This window comes from Syngnathoides biaculeatus, chromosome 3 (assembly GCF_019802595.1).
Source record: "Syngnathoides biaculeatus isolate LvHL_M chromosome 3, ASM1980259v1, whole genome shotgun sequence".
Taxonomy (NCBI): Eukaryota; Metazoa; Chordata; class Actinopteri; order Syngnathiformes; family Syngnathidae; genus Syngnathoides; species Syngnathoides biaculeatus.
In genome coordinates, this window is record NC_084642.1 from 3735151 (window position 1) to 3758011 (window position 22861).

Below are 22861 nucleotides of genomic sequence, written 5' to 3' on the forward strand. Positions count from 1 at the left end.
GGTGGGACCGTGCTGAAGTTGGGAGAGGCAAAAAATGTCGCACCCCCCCCCCATAAAAAATTAAAATAAGATTGAAATAAAAGCATGAAAATGAGAATTTGAAGAAGAATTTGGATATGATCTGGTTAGCCCGCCTCGTGCCTCCATCTCTCGGCTGTTTGTCGAGTGGGTGCGAGAACATTGCGAGATGCTACGCACTGCCGGTCCAAATACTGGCAGACACGCGATGACTTCTCCCACCTGAGACCACAGAAGCCTGCAAACACCGCGAAGATGCACGTCCTCGGAATCGTCACTGCGCTGTGGGTCATCATTGCTCACTCCCGTCACTTTTTGTTTGTCACGACCGAGGTTTTCTCCTCGTGAGTGTTTTGAACATGACGCATGCTTTAGCAGCAAAAAAAAAAAAAAAATGGTATGATCAGGAAATATTCATCCATCCATTTTCTTTGCCGCTTATCCTCACGAGGGTCGCAGGGAGTGCTGGAGCCTATCCCAGCTGTCAACGGGCAGGAGGCGGGGCACACCCTGAACTGGTCGCCAGTCAGCCGCAGGGCACATTGAGACAAACAGCCGCACTCACAATCACACCTATGGGCAATTTAGAGTGTAAAGAAAACATACACTTTGTTAAAAATCCATCCATCGATTTTCTTCACCGCTTATCCTCACAAGGGTTGCAGGGGAGTGCTGGAGCCTATCCCAGCTGTCGACGGGCAGGAGGCGGGGCACACCCTGAACTGGTCGGCAGCCAATCGCAGGGCACATTGAGACAATCACACCTAGGGGCAATTTATCCATCCATCCATTTTCTTTGCCGCTTACCCTCACGATTGTCGCAGGGAGTTGTGGACCCATCACAGCTGTCAACGGGCAGGAGGCGAGGCACACCCTGAACTCGTCGCCAGCCAATCAGAGTACATTGAGACAAACAGCTGCACTCGCAATCACACCTAGGGGCAATTTTACAGTATCCAAATAATGTTGCATGTTTTTGGAATGTGGGAGGAAACCGGAGTGCCTACCCGGAGAAAACCCACGCAGGCACGGGGAGAACATGCAAACTCCACACAGGCAGGTCCAGGATCGAACCCGGGACCTCAGAACTGTGAGGCCAACGCTTAACCAGCTGATCCCCAGTGCCTCCCTCAGGAAACATCATTCGAGGCCCAAATATTTTGAGGCACTCGCAGACATAATATTTATATGGTCTGACTACGATTTGCAACGCATATTTCATTTCAAAACTCAGCTCAAGGTAATGCCGACTCATACAGTGAGTTTCAACTTTGTGACAAAACGCTGGCGTGTTGCAGCTGAGTGATTATGCATGACTCAGCAGAACTGTTGAACGCTCCTGGATTTGAAAGAAAATTGTCTTTATCCATTTTTCATCAGATTTTCATTTCGTTTCACCAGGAGGACCGTATATCTTATTGTTCTGAACGACAAAGTGAAGCGATTCTGGTGTATTTTACACTTTCATTCTAATATGTCACCGCCACCTAAAGGTTAAGAAAAAGGTGTCGCCTACACTTTTGTTGCAACATGACGGGCACGTATGACTGCGTACATCATGAGGGCAATCTGTGTGATGAAAACATTCCCGTCACTTTCCACTTCATCACGACTGCATCCTCCTCAGGTGACACTGACAGCAGCGCTATTGCAAATTGGCAAGAGCATCCAGCTCCTTTCTTTTGGTGTCACCGTGAAAAAAACAAACAAAGGAAAAAAAAAACAAGATTGCAACCTTTGTTAATTTGGATAAAGGTTGCTTTCCTCTCACCTTTTCCACTCACTCCGCAGTGCTGGGATAATTCTGTACACATGGATGAGAGAGGAATCCATAATCGTGTGTAAGAAGATGGACTCGTCCATTGCATGAGGGAGGAGGTGGAAGCACTCCAAACAATCGTGAACTCTGGCGCTGAACTCTGCGACCGTCGGAACAGTCGCGCAAACATCATTTGCATCCATTTGGTTCTCGTGCTAACGTGTGCTAGCTGATTTCACTCATGATCCCCAACGCCAAAAATATGAATAGGTGAATTAGTGAAGCACAAATATGCACTAGATTACTCTCACATCAAAACACCTTTTGATTATAGAGCTCGTGCACCCACGTCATAAAATCACGTGACTTTTGTTTACGTCGCCATATTGCCGCTCAAGCTAAGCATTGCTAAATGCTAAGTCGGTTGGAGAAATTTAGACATTTAGAAGGCGAAAACAAACGACGGTATGTGGAAAAATTAGGCACAGAGGACCCGTATTTGATGTTTTCGCCGATAAGAAATCGGACTGTTAATTCGCTTCCGCTTGTCTTGCACTAGTGGATCTAGACATGGATCTGGTGAGTAAGTCGTCGAGATTTACACGGAAGAGTTTGATAGCGTAGAAAAGTCTGGATGCATACAAATACTTTGTTGCTGGATCTGTTCTCATCAGGAATAAATCCCACATTGTGACGGTTTTGACGGCTCGTGAACGCGGAAGCGTGTTCGGCCACACGTTAACCTTTGCTGGAATCCATTGATCTTTTCAGCTAGTATTCAATACTTCTTCTTGTTTTCCTTTCGGCTTGTCCCATTAGGGGTTGTTTGGCACAGTTTTACGCCGGATGCCCTTCCTGACGCAACCCCTCTGCATTTTAGCCGGGGAGAGAACCTTAAAGCACCTGGTACTCCTAAGCGGTCTCCCATCCAAGTACTAACCAGGGCCAAACCATCTTAGCTTCTGAGATCTGACGAGATCGGGCCTTGTCAGGGTAGCGTGGCCGTATTCAATACAAATACCAATATTTCAATAAATGATCCCTGGTTTTACACAAACTCGCATTCACTAACTATGATTGAAAAAAAGACGACGGTTGACGGCTCGCGAACACGGAAGTGTTTTCGGCCACACGTTAACCTTTGCCGGAATCCATTGATCTTGTCAGCTAGTATTCAATACAAATACCAATATTTCAATAAATGATCCCCGGTTATACACAAACTAGCATTCATTCACTATGATTGAAAAAAAAAAAAAAAAAAAAAAAAGACAGCTGACGGCTAGTGGACGCGGAAGTGTTTTCGGCGATGCGTTAACCTTTGCCGGAATCCATCAATCTTTTCAGCTAGTATTCAATACGAATACCAATATTTAAATAAATGACCCCTGGTTTTACACAAAATTGGATTCATTAACTATGATTGGAAGAAGAAAAAAAAAAGAGGACGGAGTCATCTCCACGGAACGTACACGGAAGCGATTGCGGCCACACTTAACCTCCGACAGCAAAAAAAAAAAAAAAAAAAAAGTCTTCTGAAGATTAACGTGTGACCGCAACACGCTTTCGTGTACGTTGGAGATGACTCCCTGTCGTTTTTTTTTTTCGTTTTTTTTATACGCATTGTTCTCAAATGAGCCAACTTGGCATTATAAATATTTTTGGGTAATTTGAGATTGAGAAGAATAATTCCTACCTGACATGAAGCAATCGCTACACGGGCGTGCGTGTATATTGGTTGGGGACCATCCATCACGTTTAATTGCCGAAATCCATCGATATTTTCTGGACTTTTCAGCCGGTATTCCATAGAACGACCTCTTTGAATATCTGTCTCGTCCGTCGTGACAACCAACAGCACAACAAGTCTCGGGTTTTGTGAATATTCTCCCCCGGTTCAACGTCCTCCACAAAGTCGAGCCGCTCTGATTGACCCCCAATATGGCGCCGTGAAAACGGTGGCGTCACGTGCGCGGAGCTCTATCGGGAGGTCTTTTTTCAAATCTTCATACGGATGAGTTCTGACAATGGCGTGGGGAACAAACAGCGGCATGAGAAAAATGTTGCCGCAACAAGTGGAAAAACAAAAATAGTCAACACTGCAGCAGCAATTTCCCAAATGTAATGGATACATTTTTTGCAGGAGACTGAACGACGATGTGCTTTCTATATTCTCATAACTGATAATTAGTCGTTTGACGAGTGCTGCCCGTGTCTTATGTAAAAAAAAAATATAATAATAATTAAAAAAAAAAGGGGTTTCCGCTTACATTACTGATCCATTTTTGCCGTGTTATGAAAACAAAACAGGCCCTGGATTAATTTTAATATATCATAACTCACCCCAGTCAGTGTTGCCTGAATTTTTTTTAATTTTTTCGTCTCATTACCGCCGCACAATGACGACAAACAATACTCCGTTATTGATATTGATCGCGGCGCAGTCTACAAGCTCCCGCGTAGCGTTGACAATCGGCAGCCCCGGCGAAAAACCTTCGGGCTGCGAGAGATCAGCGGCTCGAGCCGCGGCGTCTCTCGAGGGTTGCCCGAAAACGTATTCGGAACGGCAAATTACACGGTCGCGGGCGACGTTGTCGGCGGCTCCCCGTCGGTGACAAATTGCCAGACTGAGAGGAGGGCGAAGTGGCGGGCAGCTCGGCTCAGCTTTATTTACTCATGAATAATCATGTTGGTTGCAAAAGAGACAAGTGCGGGGATAACACAATGAAATGCGTGCGTGGTATGAATGATGTTCAGTAGATTGGCTGTTTCCCAAGTTACTAGTACGTACGGTGGCGGTGAACTCAACTCAACCGTCCGTCTTCATCATCAGCACCACTTTGGCATATTATGAAAAATTCTTCAGAAAAAGCTGCTACCGGCTCTTTTTTTTTTTTTGCCACTCCCAGTCTCGGTTTACTCTCAAACTATACGTAAAACAAAATAAGATTGCACCGATACGAAGCTTAGCCTTTCGGTCCGCTAGCTTAACGCTAAACATGAAGGGAAACGGCATGGGTGGGCTAACAAATAGCATTTGTGTCCCAGTGTTCGAAGCTTATAAGATATTTGAACATAAATAGTGGAGCGTCAAGGGGTTAACAATACTTACGCATACATTCTTTATCCTCCGCAAAGAACAACTAATATTACAGGCATACTGAGGAACTGTAACTCTCGCCGTGGAGAGCAAATCTATAAGTCTGTACAATACTGCCCCCAGGTGGCTATGGTGACCAGAAGGAGCAGCGCAATGTCCACACAACTGAAGCAAAATAAGTGGCAAAAAAGTGTTTTATTTCCCTACATTCAGGTGAAATGTGTAATTATTGCGTGTTTGTTAGGAAGCAAAATACGATACAGTGCTATTTAAAAAAAAAAAAAAATAGATTTTTTTTTCTTGATTTTTTTTGGGGGGTGGGGTGGGGCGGATTGAACGAATTAATAGCGTTTCCATTCATTGGCACGGGGAAAGATGATTTGAGATAGAGAGAGCGATAAAGAGAGAGAGTTCTTACTTGTCATAGCTCCATCTGCTGTACGACATGCTCCTGTTGCTGCCGACCCCCTCCATGTCTCCCGACGGCCGACTGCGCGAGAGGCCTCGGTCGCTCGCTCGGTCCTCCGCCCACCGGGATCGGAGCGAGCAGATGCGGTGCGCGTCCGGCACCGGCGGCGGTCCTGTTGGGTTTTCTCCGCGCTCGTCTGACAGTAGGGTGAGTGAGAGAGAGAGAGAGAGAGAGGAGGGGGGCGGCGTAGTGGGGGCGGGGGTTCGGATAGCTGTCAGTTCCGCGTGCACGCGCCTTTTCATTGGCTCCACGCGGATCGATGCTGCGTTCGACTTCCTCTGGATGAAAGGGGCGGGGCTTGCGCATCAGGAAGCGGCTCACCCACTTGATGGAGCGACCCAGCCGGTATGCGGTTGGAAATACCTTGATTAAATGAAATGAAATGAATTACCTTAAATGCTCCGCCATTTAAGCCTGACAAAAAATATCCGCATAATAATTTTCATCGACACACGGCATAAATAACATCTAATCTATTGCATCTCAAAGTAGTACAATAATTCAACTGTGAGTTTTTAAAATGATGGCAAAATAGTCGCATCATTTTGGACTTTTTTTTTTAAAAAAAAATTGTACCGCATGTGATTTTGCCGCTGCTCTGCTGATGTGCAACAAGTGATTTAATGGGACTAAAAACAATACGTTGCTTTACGGTCCACAACAATTTTGAATTTTGTCGATTTTTGTGATGTACATTTTTCCCCTTCATGACCATATTGTGCATTTTGAGCGCGTCTCTTGTATTTACACCCTGTCGCCACGTGGTAACTGCCCCTTTTAGAAACCCGCTGATGTTTTTTTACTGACATTTTTGTCTTTCTTCAACAGAGACCGGAACCGTGGCTGCGAGTTTCAGAAAAAACATTTTCATCATATGTGTAATCGGATATTGTCAAGCTGGACATGTTCGCTCTGTCATTAACGATATAAAAACCTTCCCGGAATTAGAAATATATTTGTCGTGTGCTTGCTCACCGAATCCGAAAATGTCCACCCTTTCGGATATCTCATATACAGTGGATACTCGGTTCTCGAATGTCCCAGTTCTCGAACAAATCGGTTTTCGGATGAAAATATTGATATTTTTTTTTTTTTGCTTCTGATTTCAGACGAAAATCGGTACTCAAACAACCCCGTCAAAACCGGAAAATAACATAATGCGCGTGGCCCGACCAGCTGACCCACGACGTGCTTTGTTATTGTGTATAACGCAGCCTCTGTACGGAGACGTGTCCCATTAGCTACATTTACTGAGTTTTTCTTCCTATTGAGGACTATGAACCCCCAATCGTGGCTCCAAAGAAGTGACACGAGATAAGTTCTATGGAAAAAGAAAAGAACTTCCAAGGGGGCGAGTCACTCCCACCAAAGAGATTTGATGTTTTTTTTACTTTTGCATTGCATTTTCTTGTGAACTTGAAGAATGCTCTGTTCCATGAGCATTTCTGCATTTTTGTCTTGTTTCAAAGATTTCGTTAACTTGAGTTACAAGTTCATGTTTTTGTATGTTACTTTTTGTAAAAATAAAAAACAAAATGGCTTTTTTCCCCTCATTATTGCTTGTTTAAAGTTATTCTGCACTTTTGTTAATATAAAAAAATGTTTACAAGGCTGGGGGCCGAGTCGCTACAGATACACGACAATGCACTCCCAGCTTAGCCTTCTCTTCTACTGAACCATACATTTTAAACAAAAAATAAATATATTTCTTAAATTAATTTATTATATAAAGTATTTAAATATACATGTATTTCTACTATGCCTAACCCTAACCCTTATTATCAGGAAAAGCTAAAAAAAAATGCTTTAAAAAGCCAATTTTTTTTAGACTTGGAACACATTATTTCTTTTTCCATTAATTGTAATGGGAAATATCGATTTGGTTTTCGAACAAATCATTTCTCGAACCGCCCTCTGGAATGGATTTTGTTTGTTTAATTAAGCGTGGCCAATCTGCATTTCCAATATCAAAATATCCACTTAACACAATTACTATCAAATTCAGTGGAAAATCTCGAGTTTTGGGGCCATTTCAAAGACAGCTCAGATAGAAACTGAGCAAATCTGAAGTCGGTTCAATTTCAACAGGATCTGACTGCACTAATTTTGTGGCATGTTTGTGGAAGATTTTGAAATATTTTCTTTTTTTTTGTATTTTGGTGCGCTATGGGTAAAGTCACAATTTTTTTAAGAAAATTTTGGGCATTTAGTTGCTGTAAAATATCAAATTTGATCAGAGTGAATCTTAAATTTGGAAGGGTTGGGAAAAATCTCAAGCATTTCGTCTTCTGATATTTTACTTTTTACGTCATTTGAAAACCTATATACAGTATTCTACTCCTTAAATTACCAAAATAGGGATGACACCTTTTTTTCGACTTGACTGCTATGAATGAAAAAATGTTTTTTTTTTTTTTGTTTTTTTTTAAAGACATCAATAGAGAGAGGTGCAAGAGGAACAAATGATATTACCCATCCGTGGCCTCCGAGAATTTATCGGCAGCAAGATTTCTGTCGAATGGGTTGCATAAAGAAGAAAGATGAAATGAAATGAAAGAAATCTGGCCAGAAACTGACTCCTGGTCTGCTGCTGAGCTCACCAAATCCATACTTCAATATGTGACATAAATAATAATTACAAAACAGTATCTATATAAACCATAATAAAAAAACAAGGTTTAGCATCAAATCTGCTTACAGATGTATATTTTTTTTTACATAAAAAAAAAATAACCCCTTCGGCTCAATGACAGATTTTATTTTAAGCACCAAAAAAAATAAAATAGAAAACAAAAAGAAAAATAGTTTAACAGCAGGGAAAAAGTGTACGATTGTGATGAACATGAGCATTTATTTTGCGATGGGTTCTTTGAAATCTCATTTTCGTGGCCCACTTGAGTTTCAACGCGCTCTTCATCCGCTGAGATGAAGACAAATACAATCTCCATTCGTAGGCCACAAAAAGCATTCTGAAGCAAAAAAAACATGATTTAAAAAAAAAAAAGTTGTATTTGTTTCAACCTAATCTTTGAACAACAAGGATAATTAAAAATTCATCTAGTACTCGCCGGCTAGTTTGAATAACTAGCTAGCTAGAATAACGTATGAAAGTAGAAACATTTTGCCAAGTTCATTACTGCCGTCTCATTTTTCTCATTTTGATACGAGACGATATGAAAGACAAAACTGTGGCGAGAAGGCAGAGAGTAAGTTCATTTTTTTGCGTGTGGACACGACGCCGCAGGTGGCACGTCGATCGGGTGCAGGCGCAACTGCCGGGCACGTGCGTTTAAATATTGTTTTAGGTCCAACGTTGACAGGACAAAAAAAAAAAAAAAAAAAAAAAAGAGGTCAAAGTTTTTATTTAAGAACACAAAACAAGTCCAGATGAGTCAGTTTTGTTGAACAAATTTTTAGTACTGGAATGATCTTAAGGAACTGAAAATCAAGTTAATTTTGTGATTTATTTCCAAGTGAAAAAGAATATTTGAAAAGGTGCAGTTATTGGGCTCGGCTAAAACAGAGCCGGTAGACGAGACAGGAGTGCGACTGCAACATGCAGTTAGCTCGCTAGTTATGCTGACCCCCCCCCCCGAAAATACATCTTTCCTTAGTATAGTCCGCTGATTTAGAGCGCCTTGTTGTCTGCCATCAACCCACACACAGCAAACCAGGAAGAGCGAGATTTAGCAGTTTAGAGTGCCTCGTGGTTGCAGTGGGGAAGAGTCCTGATGGGATATATTCCACCCACTGGGGGGTTTTAAGCAGATATGTTTTTCATGGCCAAACATATTTACTGGATGTGTAGATGAAGTAGCATCCATCTTTCCAGGTCGGAGAACTAATAGAGCTGGTGCACCTGCGTCACCGAAATCAAGCGTTGTTCAACGCTAAGTCGGCTGCAGACGACACGAAAATACGTCTCCCAGAGTTTTGTCTGATACTGTCAAACATTCAGAAGGCCGAAGTCGATGTCTTCGCCGCTAAGAAATTGGACCGTTAACCCGCTTCCGCTTGTCTTGGACAACTGGATCAACGCATGGATCTGGTGAGTAAGTCGTCGAGATTCACCTGTAAGACTTTGAAAGCGTAGAAAAGTCAGGACGCATACATATACGTCGTTGCTGGATCTGTTCTCAGTCCAGAATAAATCCCACATAATGATGGAGCCACCCAGATTTTTTCAATACAAATACCAATATTTAAATAAATGACCCCTGGTTTTACACTAACTCACGTTCATTAACGATGATTGGGAAAAAAAGACAGGGAGTCGACTCCTCGTACACAGAAGCATGTTGCGGCCACACGTTAAACTTCGGTAAACCTCTCCGTGACAGATGTTTTTTTAAAAATATGCATTGTTCTCAAAAGGAGTCCAATGCGTATTTAAAAAAAGAAAATAAACCGCTGGGATAGGCTTCAGCCCCCGTATACGGAAGCGTGTTGTGGCCACACGTTATCCTACGTAAACATCACTGTGACTGACGGTTTATTTTCTTTTTTTAAATGCGCATTAGACTCGTTTGAGAACAATGCATATTAAAAAAAAGAAAAAAAAAACATCTGTTGGGGAATGGTTTACTGAAGTTTAATGTGTGGCCGCAACACCTTTCCGTGTACGTTGGAGACAACTCCATCATTTTTTTTTTAACACAGTTAACCTCGGTAAACCTCTGCGACAGGTATTATTATTATTTTTTTTTAAATTCGCATTGTTCTGAAATGAGCCAACTTGGCATTATAAATACTTCTTGGGAATTTGAGATTGAAAAGAATAATTCCTACCAGAAATGAAGTGATCGCAACACAGGCGTGCGTGTATTTTGGTTGGGCACCGTCCATCACGTTTAATTGCCGAAATCCGTCGATCTTTTCTGGTCTTTTCAGCTGGTATTCCATAGAATGATCTCTTTGAATATCTGTCTCGTGTGTTGTAACAAATCTCGGGCATTGGGAATATTCTCCGGCAATATGGCGCTGTGAAAATGGTGACGTCACGTGCACGAGCTCTATTCTTGGCTTGGGTTGACACATTCAGCGGACACAATCGTTTGCTTTTTCCCCATTTTAAAGCTTCATGTCATGTACTCAACGATATCTTTTTTTGTAAAGAAATGACTTTGGCAGGCTTGCTAACAACACTCTTACCTGCCGTGTGAAATTTACAAGACTATTTATTTGCACTTTCAGGAGACTTCAATAAATAGAATCACGTAAGTGGTCACAGGTGACGTTTTTTTTTTCTGTCTTTTATCACGTTGGAAAGCAAATCTAGAACACGAGCAGCTTCGAGAACAACGCGTGACCTCTCATTTTGACCGCCTCATCCCGAACAAGAGAGGGATGGAAGCATCCTACGAGACTTCCTGATCATAATAATCATTAAAAATAAGACAGCACACTGCAGACATTCTATATTTGGCAATTGAGATGGAAGCAGAAGCCACAAAAACAAAAACAAAAAAAGACTAAAATTTGTATCATCGTAGCTAAAAGCTTGTCTAGGCATCATTTACTGTACATACCTCAATATTTAGTCACTTTCATATTCGCAAAACCGAGTTCACGCACTGTACTGCGGTGATTTAATACTCATTAGAAATACACTTTAAAAATCACAACAAATCTCACATATGTACAGTAGCAGATTAGCACGTGGGAGGAAGAAAAGATGGCACGACATAAAATAAATCTCTTCTCTGCTCCGTCAGACACTTGAAAGAAACTCGGTAACATTCGGGATAATATATATATATATATATATATATATATATATATATATATATAATATATATATATATATTATATATATATATATATATCTTTTTGTTTGTTTGTTTCATTCAATCTCGGCAGTAAGTACAAATCACTACAAGGCAAGAGAAGTCCTTTCCGCGTACAAAACGTGAATTGGTCGGTCGGATCTTAAAAGGCAATGTTTAGTCGTGTAAATCGGGCTATGGCTGAAGGTAGAGTGGTGTTTTGTTTTTATTTTTTTTATGTTTTCAATTTTGGCAACTGTCACACGTCCGTAGTCGCGTCCTGGGCGCGGCGACCCCGAGAGTCCGAGTATCCCAGAAGTAGGGGTGAGGATGGGGGGAGGGGGGGGGGGGCTGTCTGCAATCATGCACGTGATGGAGAAGGCAGCGGTACGTCATCCAACGTCGGGATGCGATGTTTAGGCGGAGTGGGCGGGGCCGACGGGTGGGGGGGGGGAGCCGCACGGGGTTACAGTGATGAGGCCGACTCAGACGATCACGCAGTGGCAGCCGCTCTTGTCTTTCTCTTTCCTCGTAGGTTCCGGCGACGGTGGACATTCCTGTTCCTGGAACTTTCTGGAGGTTTTTGGAGAGAGCCGAGCAGATGCGCTTTAATCGAAGCGTTTGCGGACTGGCGTCATCGCCGGTTTTCAAACTTAAAGTGTGTCGTTGGGGGTAAAAAAACAAAACAACAACAAAAAAAACGCACCACCCTTCATGAACTAGACCACACGTGTCAAATTCATGATGTGATGGTATACACACACACACACACACACACACACACACACACACGTAGGTTACGGTTTCCCTCGGTGGGCCGTTATGTACAGTGAAGAAAATAAGTATTTGAACACTCCGCTATATTGCAAGTTCTCCCTCTTCGAAATCATGGAGGTGTTTGAAATTTTCATCGTAGGTGCAAGTCCACTGTGAAAGAGATAATCTAAAAAGAAACATCCAGAAATCACAATGTATGATTTTTTTAACAATTTATTTGGGTGATACAGCGGCTAATAAGTATTTGAATACCTCAGAAAATCAATGTTAATATTTGGTACAGTAGCCTTTGTTTGCAATTACAGAGGTCAAACGTTTCCTGTAGTTGTTCACCAGGTTTTCACACACTGCAGGAAAGATTTTGGCCCACTCCTCCACACAGATCGTCTCTAGATCAGACAGGTTTCTGGGCTGACGTTGAGAAACACGGAGTTTCAGCTCCCTCCAAAGATTTTCTCTTGGGTTTAGGTGTGGAGACTGGCTAGGCCACGCCAGAACCTTGATAGGCTTCTTACGGAGCCTCTTCTTGGTTTTCCTGGCTGTGTGCTTCGGGTCGTCGTCATGTTGAAAGACCCACCCATGACCCTTCTTCGATGCTCTGACTGAGGGAAAGAGGTTGTTCCCCAAAATCTCACAATACATGTCTGCGGTCATCCTTTCCTTAATACAGTGCCGTCGTCCTGTCCCATGTGCAGAAAAACACCCACAAAGCATGATCCTAACACCCCCATGCTTCACAGGAGGGATGGTGTTCTTGGGATGGAATTCATCATTCGTCGGGTAGTGGAATTATGACCAAAAAGTCCCATTTTGGTCTCATCTGACCACAAAAGTTTCTCCCATGACTCTTCTGTATCACCCAAACGGTCATTGGCAAGTTCAAGACGGGCCTTGACATGTGCCGGTTCAAGCAGGGGAACCTTCCGTGCCATGAGAGATTTCAAACCATGACGTCTTAGCGTATTACCAACAGTCACCTTGGAAACGGTGGTCCCAGCTCTTTTCAGGTCACTGACCAAGTCCTGTCATGCAGTCCTGGGCTGATTCCTCACCTTTCTAAGGATCATTGAGACCCCACGAGGTGATATCTTGCATGCTACCACCCCCATGCTTCACAGGAGGGACGGTGTTCTTGGGATGGAATTCATCATTCGTCGGGTAGTGGAATTATGACCTAAAAGTCCCATTTTGGTCTCATCTGACCACAAAATTTTCTCCCATGACTCCTCTGTATCACCCAAATGGTCATTGGCAAACTTAAGACGGACCTTAAACATGTGCCGGTTCAAGCAGGGGAACCTTCCGTGCCATGAGAGATTTCAAACCATGACGTCTTAGCGTATTACCAACAGTCACCTTGGAAACGGTGGTCCCAGCTCTTTTCAGGTCACTGACCAAGTCCTGTCGTGCAGTCCTGGGCTGATTCCTCACCTTTCCAAGGATCACTGAGATCCCACGAGATGATATCTTGCACGGGGCTCCACTCCGATTGAGATCGACCGCCATGTTTAGCTTCTTCCATTTTCTAACGATTGCTCCAACAGTGGACCTTTTTTCACCAAGCTTCTCGGCAATTTCTCAGAGTTGCACAATTTTGTCTCTGGTGTCTTTGGACAGCTCTTTGGTCTTCGCCATGTTACAAGTTTGAGTCTTACTGAATGTATGAGGGGGACAAGTGTCTTTATGCAGCTAAGGACCTCACACAGGCGCATCTGATTCAGGAGAATCCATGGAGTGGAGGCGGACTTTTAAAGGCAGACTAATGGGTCTTTGAGGGATCAGAATTCTAGCTGATTCTACCATTCTACCAATTCTAGCATTACAAGGTGTTCAAATACTTAGTTGCAGCTGTACCACACAAATAAATCATTAGAAAATCATATATTGTGATTTCTGGATTTTTCTTTGGAGATGATCTCTCTCACAGTGGACTTGCACCTACGATGAAAATTTCAAACACCTCCATGATTTCGAAGAGGGAGAACTTGGAATATAGCAGGGTGTTCAAATACTTATTTTCTTCACTGTAACTGTATGAGCACTTTGACCTCCTGAATAAAGTCGTTTCTGTGACACGGGCTCACGATGGTGTCCATGATTGTTTTGATCTTTATTTGTGTTGTTCGGGATTACAGTAAAAATGTTACAAATGTTCGTAATCCAAACGGAATCGCGACGTCTTATTTAAGTGTTTTGCCACCATCTTGGTCTTATAAAGCAACTGCAAACTCCTTTAAGGGAGGGAGGATCTAATATTTAGCGCCGTTTACTGTACCTGACATAAATATTATGATACTAATATTGCTTTGGTGTCATCTCATGGAAACGTGGCGTTGATGTTGTCATTTTGATTCGTTGACGGCGTTTTCATCTGTTCGAGTACGTCGGCCGTCGTTAGGTGAGCCGAATTCAAAAGTGAAACAAAAAGGATCTTTTCACTTTCATCATGATCCACCTAAAATTTGCCAGAGTGGTCTACTTTGTCAACATTTATTATTGTGTGCAAACACCAAAAGTTGACTTTCATACCACATATCACTTGTTTGAATATTGTAATAGTACATGTTGTGCTAACGTGTGAACGAGGCTAATTTGCCAGCTCATATTATTATTGAGGAGCGTGCTTTGTTTATGTCGAATAAGTCGACTGCTGAAATCAAAAAGGATTTATGTACAGTTGGTCCATGATTTTTTTTTTCATCATCCGAGATGCACAGTGGTGACACTCTGCCGAATATTCTGTTGTTGCAGAAACCAATCACGTTTTCAAGTGGCTTGCCTCCCTCTTGTGGCATTAACGGGTAATTACAAAGCCGTCTTAACCCCGAACATCAATTTTAGTTCTAAAATAAAATGCTGGGAGGGTGACTGCTTTGATGCATGATCACACCATTGCTTTCTTCCCTTTACCCAGAGTTTCTTCTTTTATGGCGTCAGTTCCTCTTTGTTTCTGTTGCTGTAATTGTGAATATGGATCAGTTTTCAAATCATGCTCATACCTAATTACTCTAACCAGCTCGTGGAAAGCCTGGTCGACGTTCATTCGAATTTTGGCCGACGCCTCCATGTACGTGACCTTCAACTGTCTGGCCAGCTGCTGGCCCTCTTCTTGGGTTACCTGAGACAGACAGACAGACAGGTAAACAACCACGGGAACCAAAATAATAACCCCATCTGAAAACTACACATTTGTGTCAAAACGGACCTTGATATACTAGTCTTGGTGTAATGTGGCAAGATTTGTCACTCAGAAGTAAAAAACAAACAAACCCCAAAACAACATTCAAACGCCCCAGTAGTTTTACTAATGCAGTGAATTTTGTCACGAGTGAGGACAAAATGTACATTACTAGTACGAGTACATTGAGCTAAATATCATGGATAATTGGGAAAAAAAAAGGTCAAACAGCTTTTCATGCCGAAAGTAAATCATCTATTCCACTTTACACCAGTGTTGAATAAAAATACACATTGAATACATCCATCCATCCATTATCTACTGGTTTTCTGGGTCGGGTCGCAAGGGAAGTAGCTTCAGACTTCCCTTTCCCCAGCCACTTCTTCCAGCACTTCCGGAGGGATCTTGAGGCGTTCTCAAGCCAGCCAAGAGACACGGTCTCTCCAGCGTGTCCTGGGTCGTCCTCGGGGTCTCTTTCTGATGGGAGATGCCCAGAACACTTCACCAGGGGGTGTCCAGGAGGCATCCGAATTAGATCCCCCAGCCGCCTCATCTGGCTCGACACTGAGCCTCTTTCGGGTGACCGAGCTTCTCACCTTATCTCTTAGGGAGAACCAGAACACCCTGCGGAGGAAACTCATTTCGGCCGCTTGTATCCGGGCTCTTGTTCTTTCGGTCAGGACCCACAGCTCATGCCCATAAGTGAGGGTAAGAACGTAGATCGACTGGTAAATTGAGAGATTTGCCTTTGGACTAAGCTCCTTCCTTACCACAACGGACCGATACAAAGTCCGCATCACTGCAGACGCTGCGCCGATCCGTCTGTCGATCTCCCGCACCGTTCTTCCCTCACTCGTGAACCAGACCCCAAGATACTTGGACTCTTCCACTTGGGGAAAGACCTCATCCCCGACCAGGAGAGGGCACGCCACCCTTTTCCGACTAAGGACTATATTGAATACATGTTTGATGGATTTGAAAACCACACATTTCATAACACTCAGTGGCTGTAATGATTTTTGTTCACCATGCGATGGCGCTGTGGAGACGCACAGTAGCCGTGCACCAACACCCAGAAAATTCCTGATTTCACCCCCCCCCTTCCCTCCCTCCAATCTCGACATCACCATTTCTACAGATGTCCCTTTTATGATCGCTTCCTGCCGCTTGCTCCCATCTCAAATATGCAAATATGTCAATGGTGCTGATTGGATCTTATTATCTCATCAGGCCATTCGGGAGAGAGCGCGACGGCGCACTCCGTTGGACTTACTTGTCTCTGCAGTTCCAGGTCGGCTTTGTTCCCTACGAGGATCATCGGGAATTCATCTCTGTCTTTCACGCGCAGGATTTGTCTTTGGAATTTGTAGATTTCTTCGAAGCTGCAGAAACACACAAGGCGGGCGTGTTAATTTGGCGTGCTGCGGTGAAAAACGGATGACAGCGCTTTTGCAACAACATCTACTAAGAAACAAACATCAAAAAAAGATTGCGGCGCAATTTACATATCAATAAAAACATTTGCCCGTATGTTGCTTAACTATCCCCGTTTACAGTGAACCGCTGTGGATCGCTAGCATGCATTTCATATTTTGAAGGCCAACTATATTGTCGATTTAGAAGCAAGTTTTTTTTTCTCCTCTTTTCAGTGTGCAATGCTGCCTTGAGATAGGAGTTTAATGCATTCCCTAACCGTGGTCGCAACTCAACGCAATCGTACCTGAAATGTTCTTTTTCCGATGAAATGAATAGAAACACGATAAATGAAATACTTTGACGGATCGGGTGGGGTCCTCGGCCTCCGCCGTACGGGCACGGCAATCACAGGACACTTCTGTCAGTTTTTGTGCATGTAAAAACTGTATCAGGTCACTTGCGCGAGTCCGCAGGCACACATCTCTTGGACTCTTTCACAGAGTGTTGGGCCACTCACTTATTGTGACAATAAAATGAAAATAAAATTCATTGTGTATCCCCTCATTTATACTCTTTTCCTATCGGCTTGTATTTTCCATTTTGTCAATCTCACCGCACTTCACGTCCTTGTCCTGTCCTTCCCTCACAGGGTGAAGCACGACAGCGCTACTATACTACATAACACGTCGATAGCACTTTCATTGTTGTAGATATGTTGTGGTTTAATTTTCTCATTCCGTTTGCAATTAGTGCTTTGTCTTTTGTCTTTTTTTGTCTCCCTAAAAATGTACTCAGTTTGACTGGTCGACTCTGATTCTCCATAAACCACAAAGAAAGCTTAAAAACCCCACCGTGACACAGCAAAACTGTTCCGGCATAAAAGGAATAAAAGATCCTCCACTGTGCTTGACCTAACAGCCAAACGGGACAAAAAAGAAAACAAAAAACAGCAAAAAGGGAGAAGCCTCAACTCCTCACTACTTATCAGTGCAGCACTCATATTATTAGTTGTTCTTTGCAGAAGATAAAGAATATATGACTGAGTACTGTCGTAGTGCCTGTCTTTACATGTGGCTGCACTCTTTCTGTTCAATCAATTGCTTCAAGGACAGGTGTCAAAGTCAAGGCCCGGGGGCCATATCTGGCCCGCCGCCTGATTTTATGTGGCCCGCGAAGCCGAATCTAGAGTGTCATTTTCCACACCTGTTGTAAAAATCTGTACTAAAATTTCATATTGTCACATCATAAATGATAACATTGAGCTATTACAAGCATGTTTGTGTTACCAAAAAACAATAGTTGGAAAAACCCATTGCCCTTGATTTCTGATTCCAAAACTAGTTCATGAATTTCATGTGTAAATATGATGAGGCGGTTAAAGATTTTTTTTTATCGTTTCACAGCCATGACGGCCCTTTGAGGGGAAACCGTAAGTACAACGTGGCCCGTGACAAAAATGAGTTTGATGCCCCTGGCTTAAAGGGTTATAGTGTGACAACAAATTCTATTTAGCATTAGCATTAAGCTAGCGGACTGAAAGACTAAGTTATTTGGCTTTTTTTTTTTAAATAGACAAAGTGTAATTCTCTTTGTCCATGATTAGTTTGACAATAAATTACAGCCGGGCAATAAACAGCTTGTAGCTTCTTTTTGAATATTCTTTTTAACTTATTGCCAAACTGTATTAAAATAGCAAATAACTATAAAAAAAAAAAACGGGATGCCATTTCAGACACAAGTCCGCAGACAAAATGGATCTAGTAAATCTGGAAAAACTAGACCAGTATAAATGGAGGAAGGAAAGACTATTTACAACATAAACACGGGGATTTGGAGCTGTGGGTTAGGGAAGAGGATTTGGGCTTCGTGGTCAACTTAGTCGGAACATGAAGATGACGGCAATGCGTGGGGTTATGCGAAGCAGGTGAGGGGAAATGGCAACCTCTTCACGTCAGGTTTTCACGAAATGGCACGCGTTAGCTGTGTGCGTGGCTTTTAAAGGCGGGACATGGCCTGATGAGCGACACGCGTGTCGGCGAATGAGTGCGTAGTTGCCCGTCGTTGGCTCAGGTTAGCCGTTTTCCATCCGTTCAAGCACTACAGGAACTGCGTGGATGTAATTATGCAAATAATAACAGTATTGCTTCTCCCAACTTTACAAAGTAACCATTGACTATATTTAGTCCCTTATCACACAGGGACAGATAGCTTTGAATAGATCCATCCATACATTTTCTTTGCTGCTTATCCTCACCAGGGTCGCGGGGAGTGCTGGAGCCTATCCCGGCTGTCAACGGGCAAGAGGCGGGGTACACCGTGAACTGGTTGTCAGCCAATCGCAGCGCACATGGAGACAAACAACCAATCGCACTCACAATCACACCTAGGGGCAATTTAGAGTGTGCAATAAAGGCATTCATGTTTTTGGGATGTGGGAGGAAAGCGGAGCGCCCACCCGGAGAAAAACCCACACAAGCACAGGGAGAACACGCAAACTGCACACAGGCGGGCCCGGGATTTGAACAGAATTGTGAGGCCAACGGTTTACAGCTGCGTCAATATGCCGCCAGTCAAAACACAGTCAAACCATTTAACTCTGACTATTTTTGGAGGTGCAAAATTGAAAACAGGGTTAAAATTATGAGAAAAAGCTAAAAAAACAAAACAAAAACAAAAAAAAAACACGCTTTAAAGAGCCAAATTTTGTCAGCTTTTATTTTTTTGAACAATTCACTTCTCACGACCTCTGGAACGGATTGTGGTCGAGAACCGAGGTTGTACTGCATTTCCATCCATGTTCTTTGCCGCTTATCCTCACGAGGGTCGTGGGAGTGCTGCAGCCTATCCCAGCCATCAGAGGGGAGGAGGCGGGGTACAGCCTGAACTGGTTGCCACCCAATCGCAGGGCACATGGAGACAGACGACCAATCGCACACACAATCACACCTATGGGCAATTTAGAGTGTCCAATTAACGGATGCATGTTTTTGGGATGTGGGAGGAAACCGGAGTGCCCGGAGGAAACCCACGCAGGCACGTGGAGAACATGCAAACTCCTCACAGGCTGGTCCGGGGTCTAACCCTCCGGCACCTCAGAACTGTGAGGCCAACACTTTACCAGCTGCTCCACCGTGCTGCCTGCTTTGAATAGATTCCTTAACAAATGAAATCATTTAAAATCTCCATTTTATGGATTATCATTGGTATTTACAGTCTTTTGATGATTTCAGATATAAAAGAAGACAATTTAAGAGGGGTAAATAGTTTTCGCGGGACTGTAGCGTTTCTCAAGGTTTCCACAATGGATTTAATTTATTCTGCAAAGCTCCTTATTATGACTTCAACTTCCGAGCAAACAAACCTTCCGAACGTCCTTGTCAACGTCGCTGAACTCCAGTGCGGAAAACAAAAGAAAAAGACCCGAACAATCGGCGAGCGGCTACAGCAAAAGACATTTTGCGACGAGATTTATGTCACGGTTCTGGGTTTGGGGTGGGGATCCAGTAAGAGGGTGTAACCAACTGTGCAGAGTAAACACCCGCGTGAGCGCGCAGAGAAATAAAAGAGGCAAGCGCACGCTCGTTCGTGATCAGAACTCCGAACTGTCACTTACCTTCCTCTGTCGGTGACCGAGAAGACGAGCAGGAAGCCCTCCCCTGTCCTCATGTATTGTTCTCTCATGGCCCCGAACTCTTCCTGCCCCGCCGTGTCCAGAACTGCGCAGCGTGCCAACAGACATTTTCACATCTTAGAACTTGATGCCGCGACGGACTATGTGCGTGAATGACTATATGCGTTGAATCAGTGCGGCGGGGTGGCACTTACTGTCCAGCCTCGCAGCCCTTTCGTCAATCACACACTGCTTGGTGTACGAGTCCTCGATCGTGGGGTCATAGTCCGTGACAAAGTACGACTGCAGGACAAAAGAGATACGCCGGTCAATATATGACATGAACAAATCAAAACTAGTGATGGGTATAGACAGGATGTGGTCATTGCATACTTTTTACTAGTACCACCTAAAAAAAAACATTTTGTTCTGTAACAGAAACAGTATTGTGACCAGTAGACAGTTTTAAAGTTTTATTCCAAAAAAACAAATAGGGCTGTAATGATGAATCAAATTATTTTAAGCTCAGACAATGAAGGTCAAACGTTTCCTGTAGTTGTTCACCAGGTTTGCACACACTGCAGGAAGGATTTTGGCCCACTCCTCCACACAGATCTCCTCTAGATCAGACAGGTTTCTGGGCTGTCGTTGAGAAACACGGAGTTTCACCTCCCTCCAAAGATTTTCTCTTGGGTTTAGGTGTGGAGACTGGCTAGGCCACGCCAGAACCTTGATAAACTTCTTCCGGATCCACTCCTTGGTTTTCCTAGCTGTGTGCTTCGGGTCATTGTCATGTTGAAAGACCCAGCCATGACCCATCTTCAATGCTCTGACTGAGAGAAAGAGGTTTTTCCCCAAAATCTCACAATACACGGCCGCGGTCATCCTCTCCTTAGTACAGTCCAGTCGTCCTGTCCCATGTGCAGAAAAACACCCCCAGAGCATGATGCTACCATCCCCGTGCTTCACAGTAGGGATGGTGTTCTTGGGATGGAATTCATCATTCGTCGGGTAGTGGAATTATGACCAAAAAGTTCCATTTTGGTCTCATCTGACCATAAAACTTTCTCCAATGACTCCTACGTATCATTCAAATGGTCACTGGCAGACTTAAGACGGGCCTTGACATGTGCTGGTTTAAGCAGGGGAACCTTCCATGCCATGCATGATTCCAAAACCATGATATCTTAGTGTATTACCAACAGTCACCTTGGAAACGGTGGCCCCAGCTCTTTTCAGGTCACTGACCAAGTCCTGTCGTGTAGTCCTGGGCTGATTCCTCACCTTTCCAAGGATCATTGAGACCCCACGAGGTGATATCTTGCATGCTACCACCCCCATGCTTCACAGTAGGGATGGTGTTCTTGGGATGGAATTCATCATTCGTCGGGTAGTGGAATTATGACCTAAAAGTCCCATTTTGGTCTCATCTGACCACAAAATTTTCTCCCATGACTCCTCTGTATCACCCAAACGGTCATTGGCAAGTTCAAGACGGGCCTTGACATGTGCCGGTTCAAGCAGGGGAACCTTCCGTGCCATGAGAGATTTCAAACCATGACGTCTTAGCGTATTACCAACAGTCACCTTGGAAACGGTGGTCCCAGCTCTTTTCAGGTCACTGACCAAGTCCTGTCGTGTAGTCCTGGGCTGATTCCTCACCTTTCCAAGGATCATTGAGACCCCACGAGGTGATATCTTGCATGCTACCACCCCCATGCTTCACAGTAGGGATGGTGTTCTTGGGATGAACTCATCATTCGTCTTCCTCTAAACACAGTTTATGGAATTACCAAATATTAACATTGGTTTTATCAGGTGTTCAAATACGTATTTGCACCTGGATCACACAAATAAATCGTTAAAAAAAAAAAAAGAAAAAAAAATCTGAAAATTTCAGACCCCTCCATGATTTCTAAGTGGGAGAACTTGCAATACAGCAGGGTGTTCAAATACTTATTTTCATCACTGTAGTCGAAGATACTACAATAGAACGTCAGGATGACGGCCCCAAGTGGACAAAAATAATACCCGAACCTTACATTTACATGTAACTCGTTCTGTTCAATCATCCAAAATCCATTTTTATCCCATTACTCAATCCACAGGTTGCAAACATTGCATTGTTGAATCCCTAACTTATTATCAGCCACTGTAAGATTGGGTTGTACGACGTTGGGGGTCAAAGCTGGTGGAAGAGGGACAAAAACAACAAGTTACAAGACAAGCAGTGATCACGACATTGCTTCTTCTCTATCATCCAAAGTAGCAGCTCTGACGTGAACCCCCTGCAGAGACCAACGAGAAAAACCATCACAGAACATTCTGAAGAGACTATTTTGACTGGAGCAAACTCTCCGCTATGAAAACAAAAAATGAAATACGACGTTTGCACGTCATGTGACACAGCAGCTGAGATGAAATTGATGAAAGGAAAATCATGGCAAATATTTTTCAGTATATCAAACACAGATCATTTATTTTTATCTTTTTTTTTTTAAAGCGTAGACACGTAAAGGCTTGCTCGAAAGCTTTTGTGTAAGAGATTTTTTTTTTTTTTGCTTCAAACAGACTGGCAAGAAAGGAAACATTTACTCTGGACTTTTTGTTTTTGCTTGCAACACCTCAGTGACGTCTGCCTTTATTATCAAACTGCACGTAAAACACACGGTGTTCCTCGGGACCAGCGAAAAAGTGCTCAGCTGTCAACTTGTGCCACGCCGCACGTCAGCGCAAATTCAGGAATGAACGGACACTGCGGGTTGGATG

General features: G+C 43.4%; 2 protein-coding genes across 2 annotated transcripts in view; both read right to left on the reverse strand.

Moving 5' to 3' along the window:
* tub (TUB bipartite transcription factor) overlaps window positions 1-5701 on the reverse strand; it is a 54912-nt gene extending 49211 nt beyond the window's left edge. The window contains exon 1 of the mRNA XM_061815022.1: window positions 5296-5701. Coding sequence (XP_061671006.1) covers window positions 5296-5588 — 293 coding nt within the window. The 5' untranslated portion in view covers window positions 5589-5701. The remainder of the gene's footprint in view (window positions 1-5295) is intronic.
* A 5439-nt stretch (window positions 5702-11140) lies between these two features.
* The window catches only part of rras2 (RAS related 2), a 44720-nt gene continuing 32999 nt past the window's right edge, over window positions 11141-22861 (reverse strand). Inside the window, exons 2-6 of the mRNA XM_061813757.1 lie at window positions 20308-20395; window positions 20096-20198; window positions 16340-16448; window positions 14888-15006; window positions 11141-11684 (exon numbers count right to left, since the gene is read on the reverse strand). Coding sequence (XP_061669741.1) covers window positions 11597-11684; window positions 14888-15006; window positions 16340-16448; window positions 20096-20198; window positions 20308-20395 — 507 coding nt within the window. The 3' untranslated portion in view covers window positions 11141-11596. The remainder of the gene's footprint in view (window positions 11685-14887; window positions 15007-16339; window positions 16449-20095; window positions 20199-20307; window positions 20396-22861) is intronic.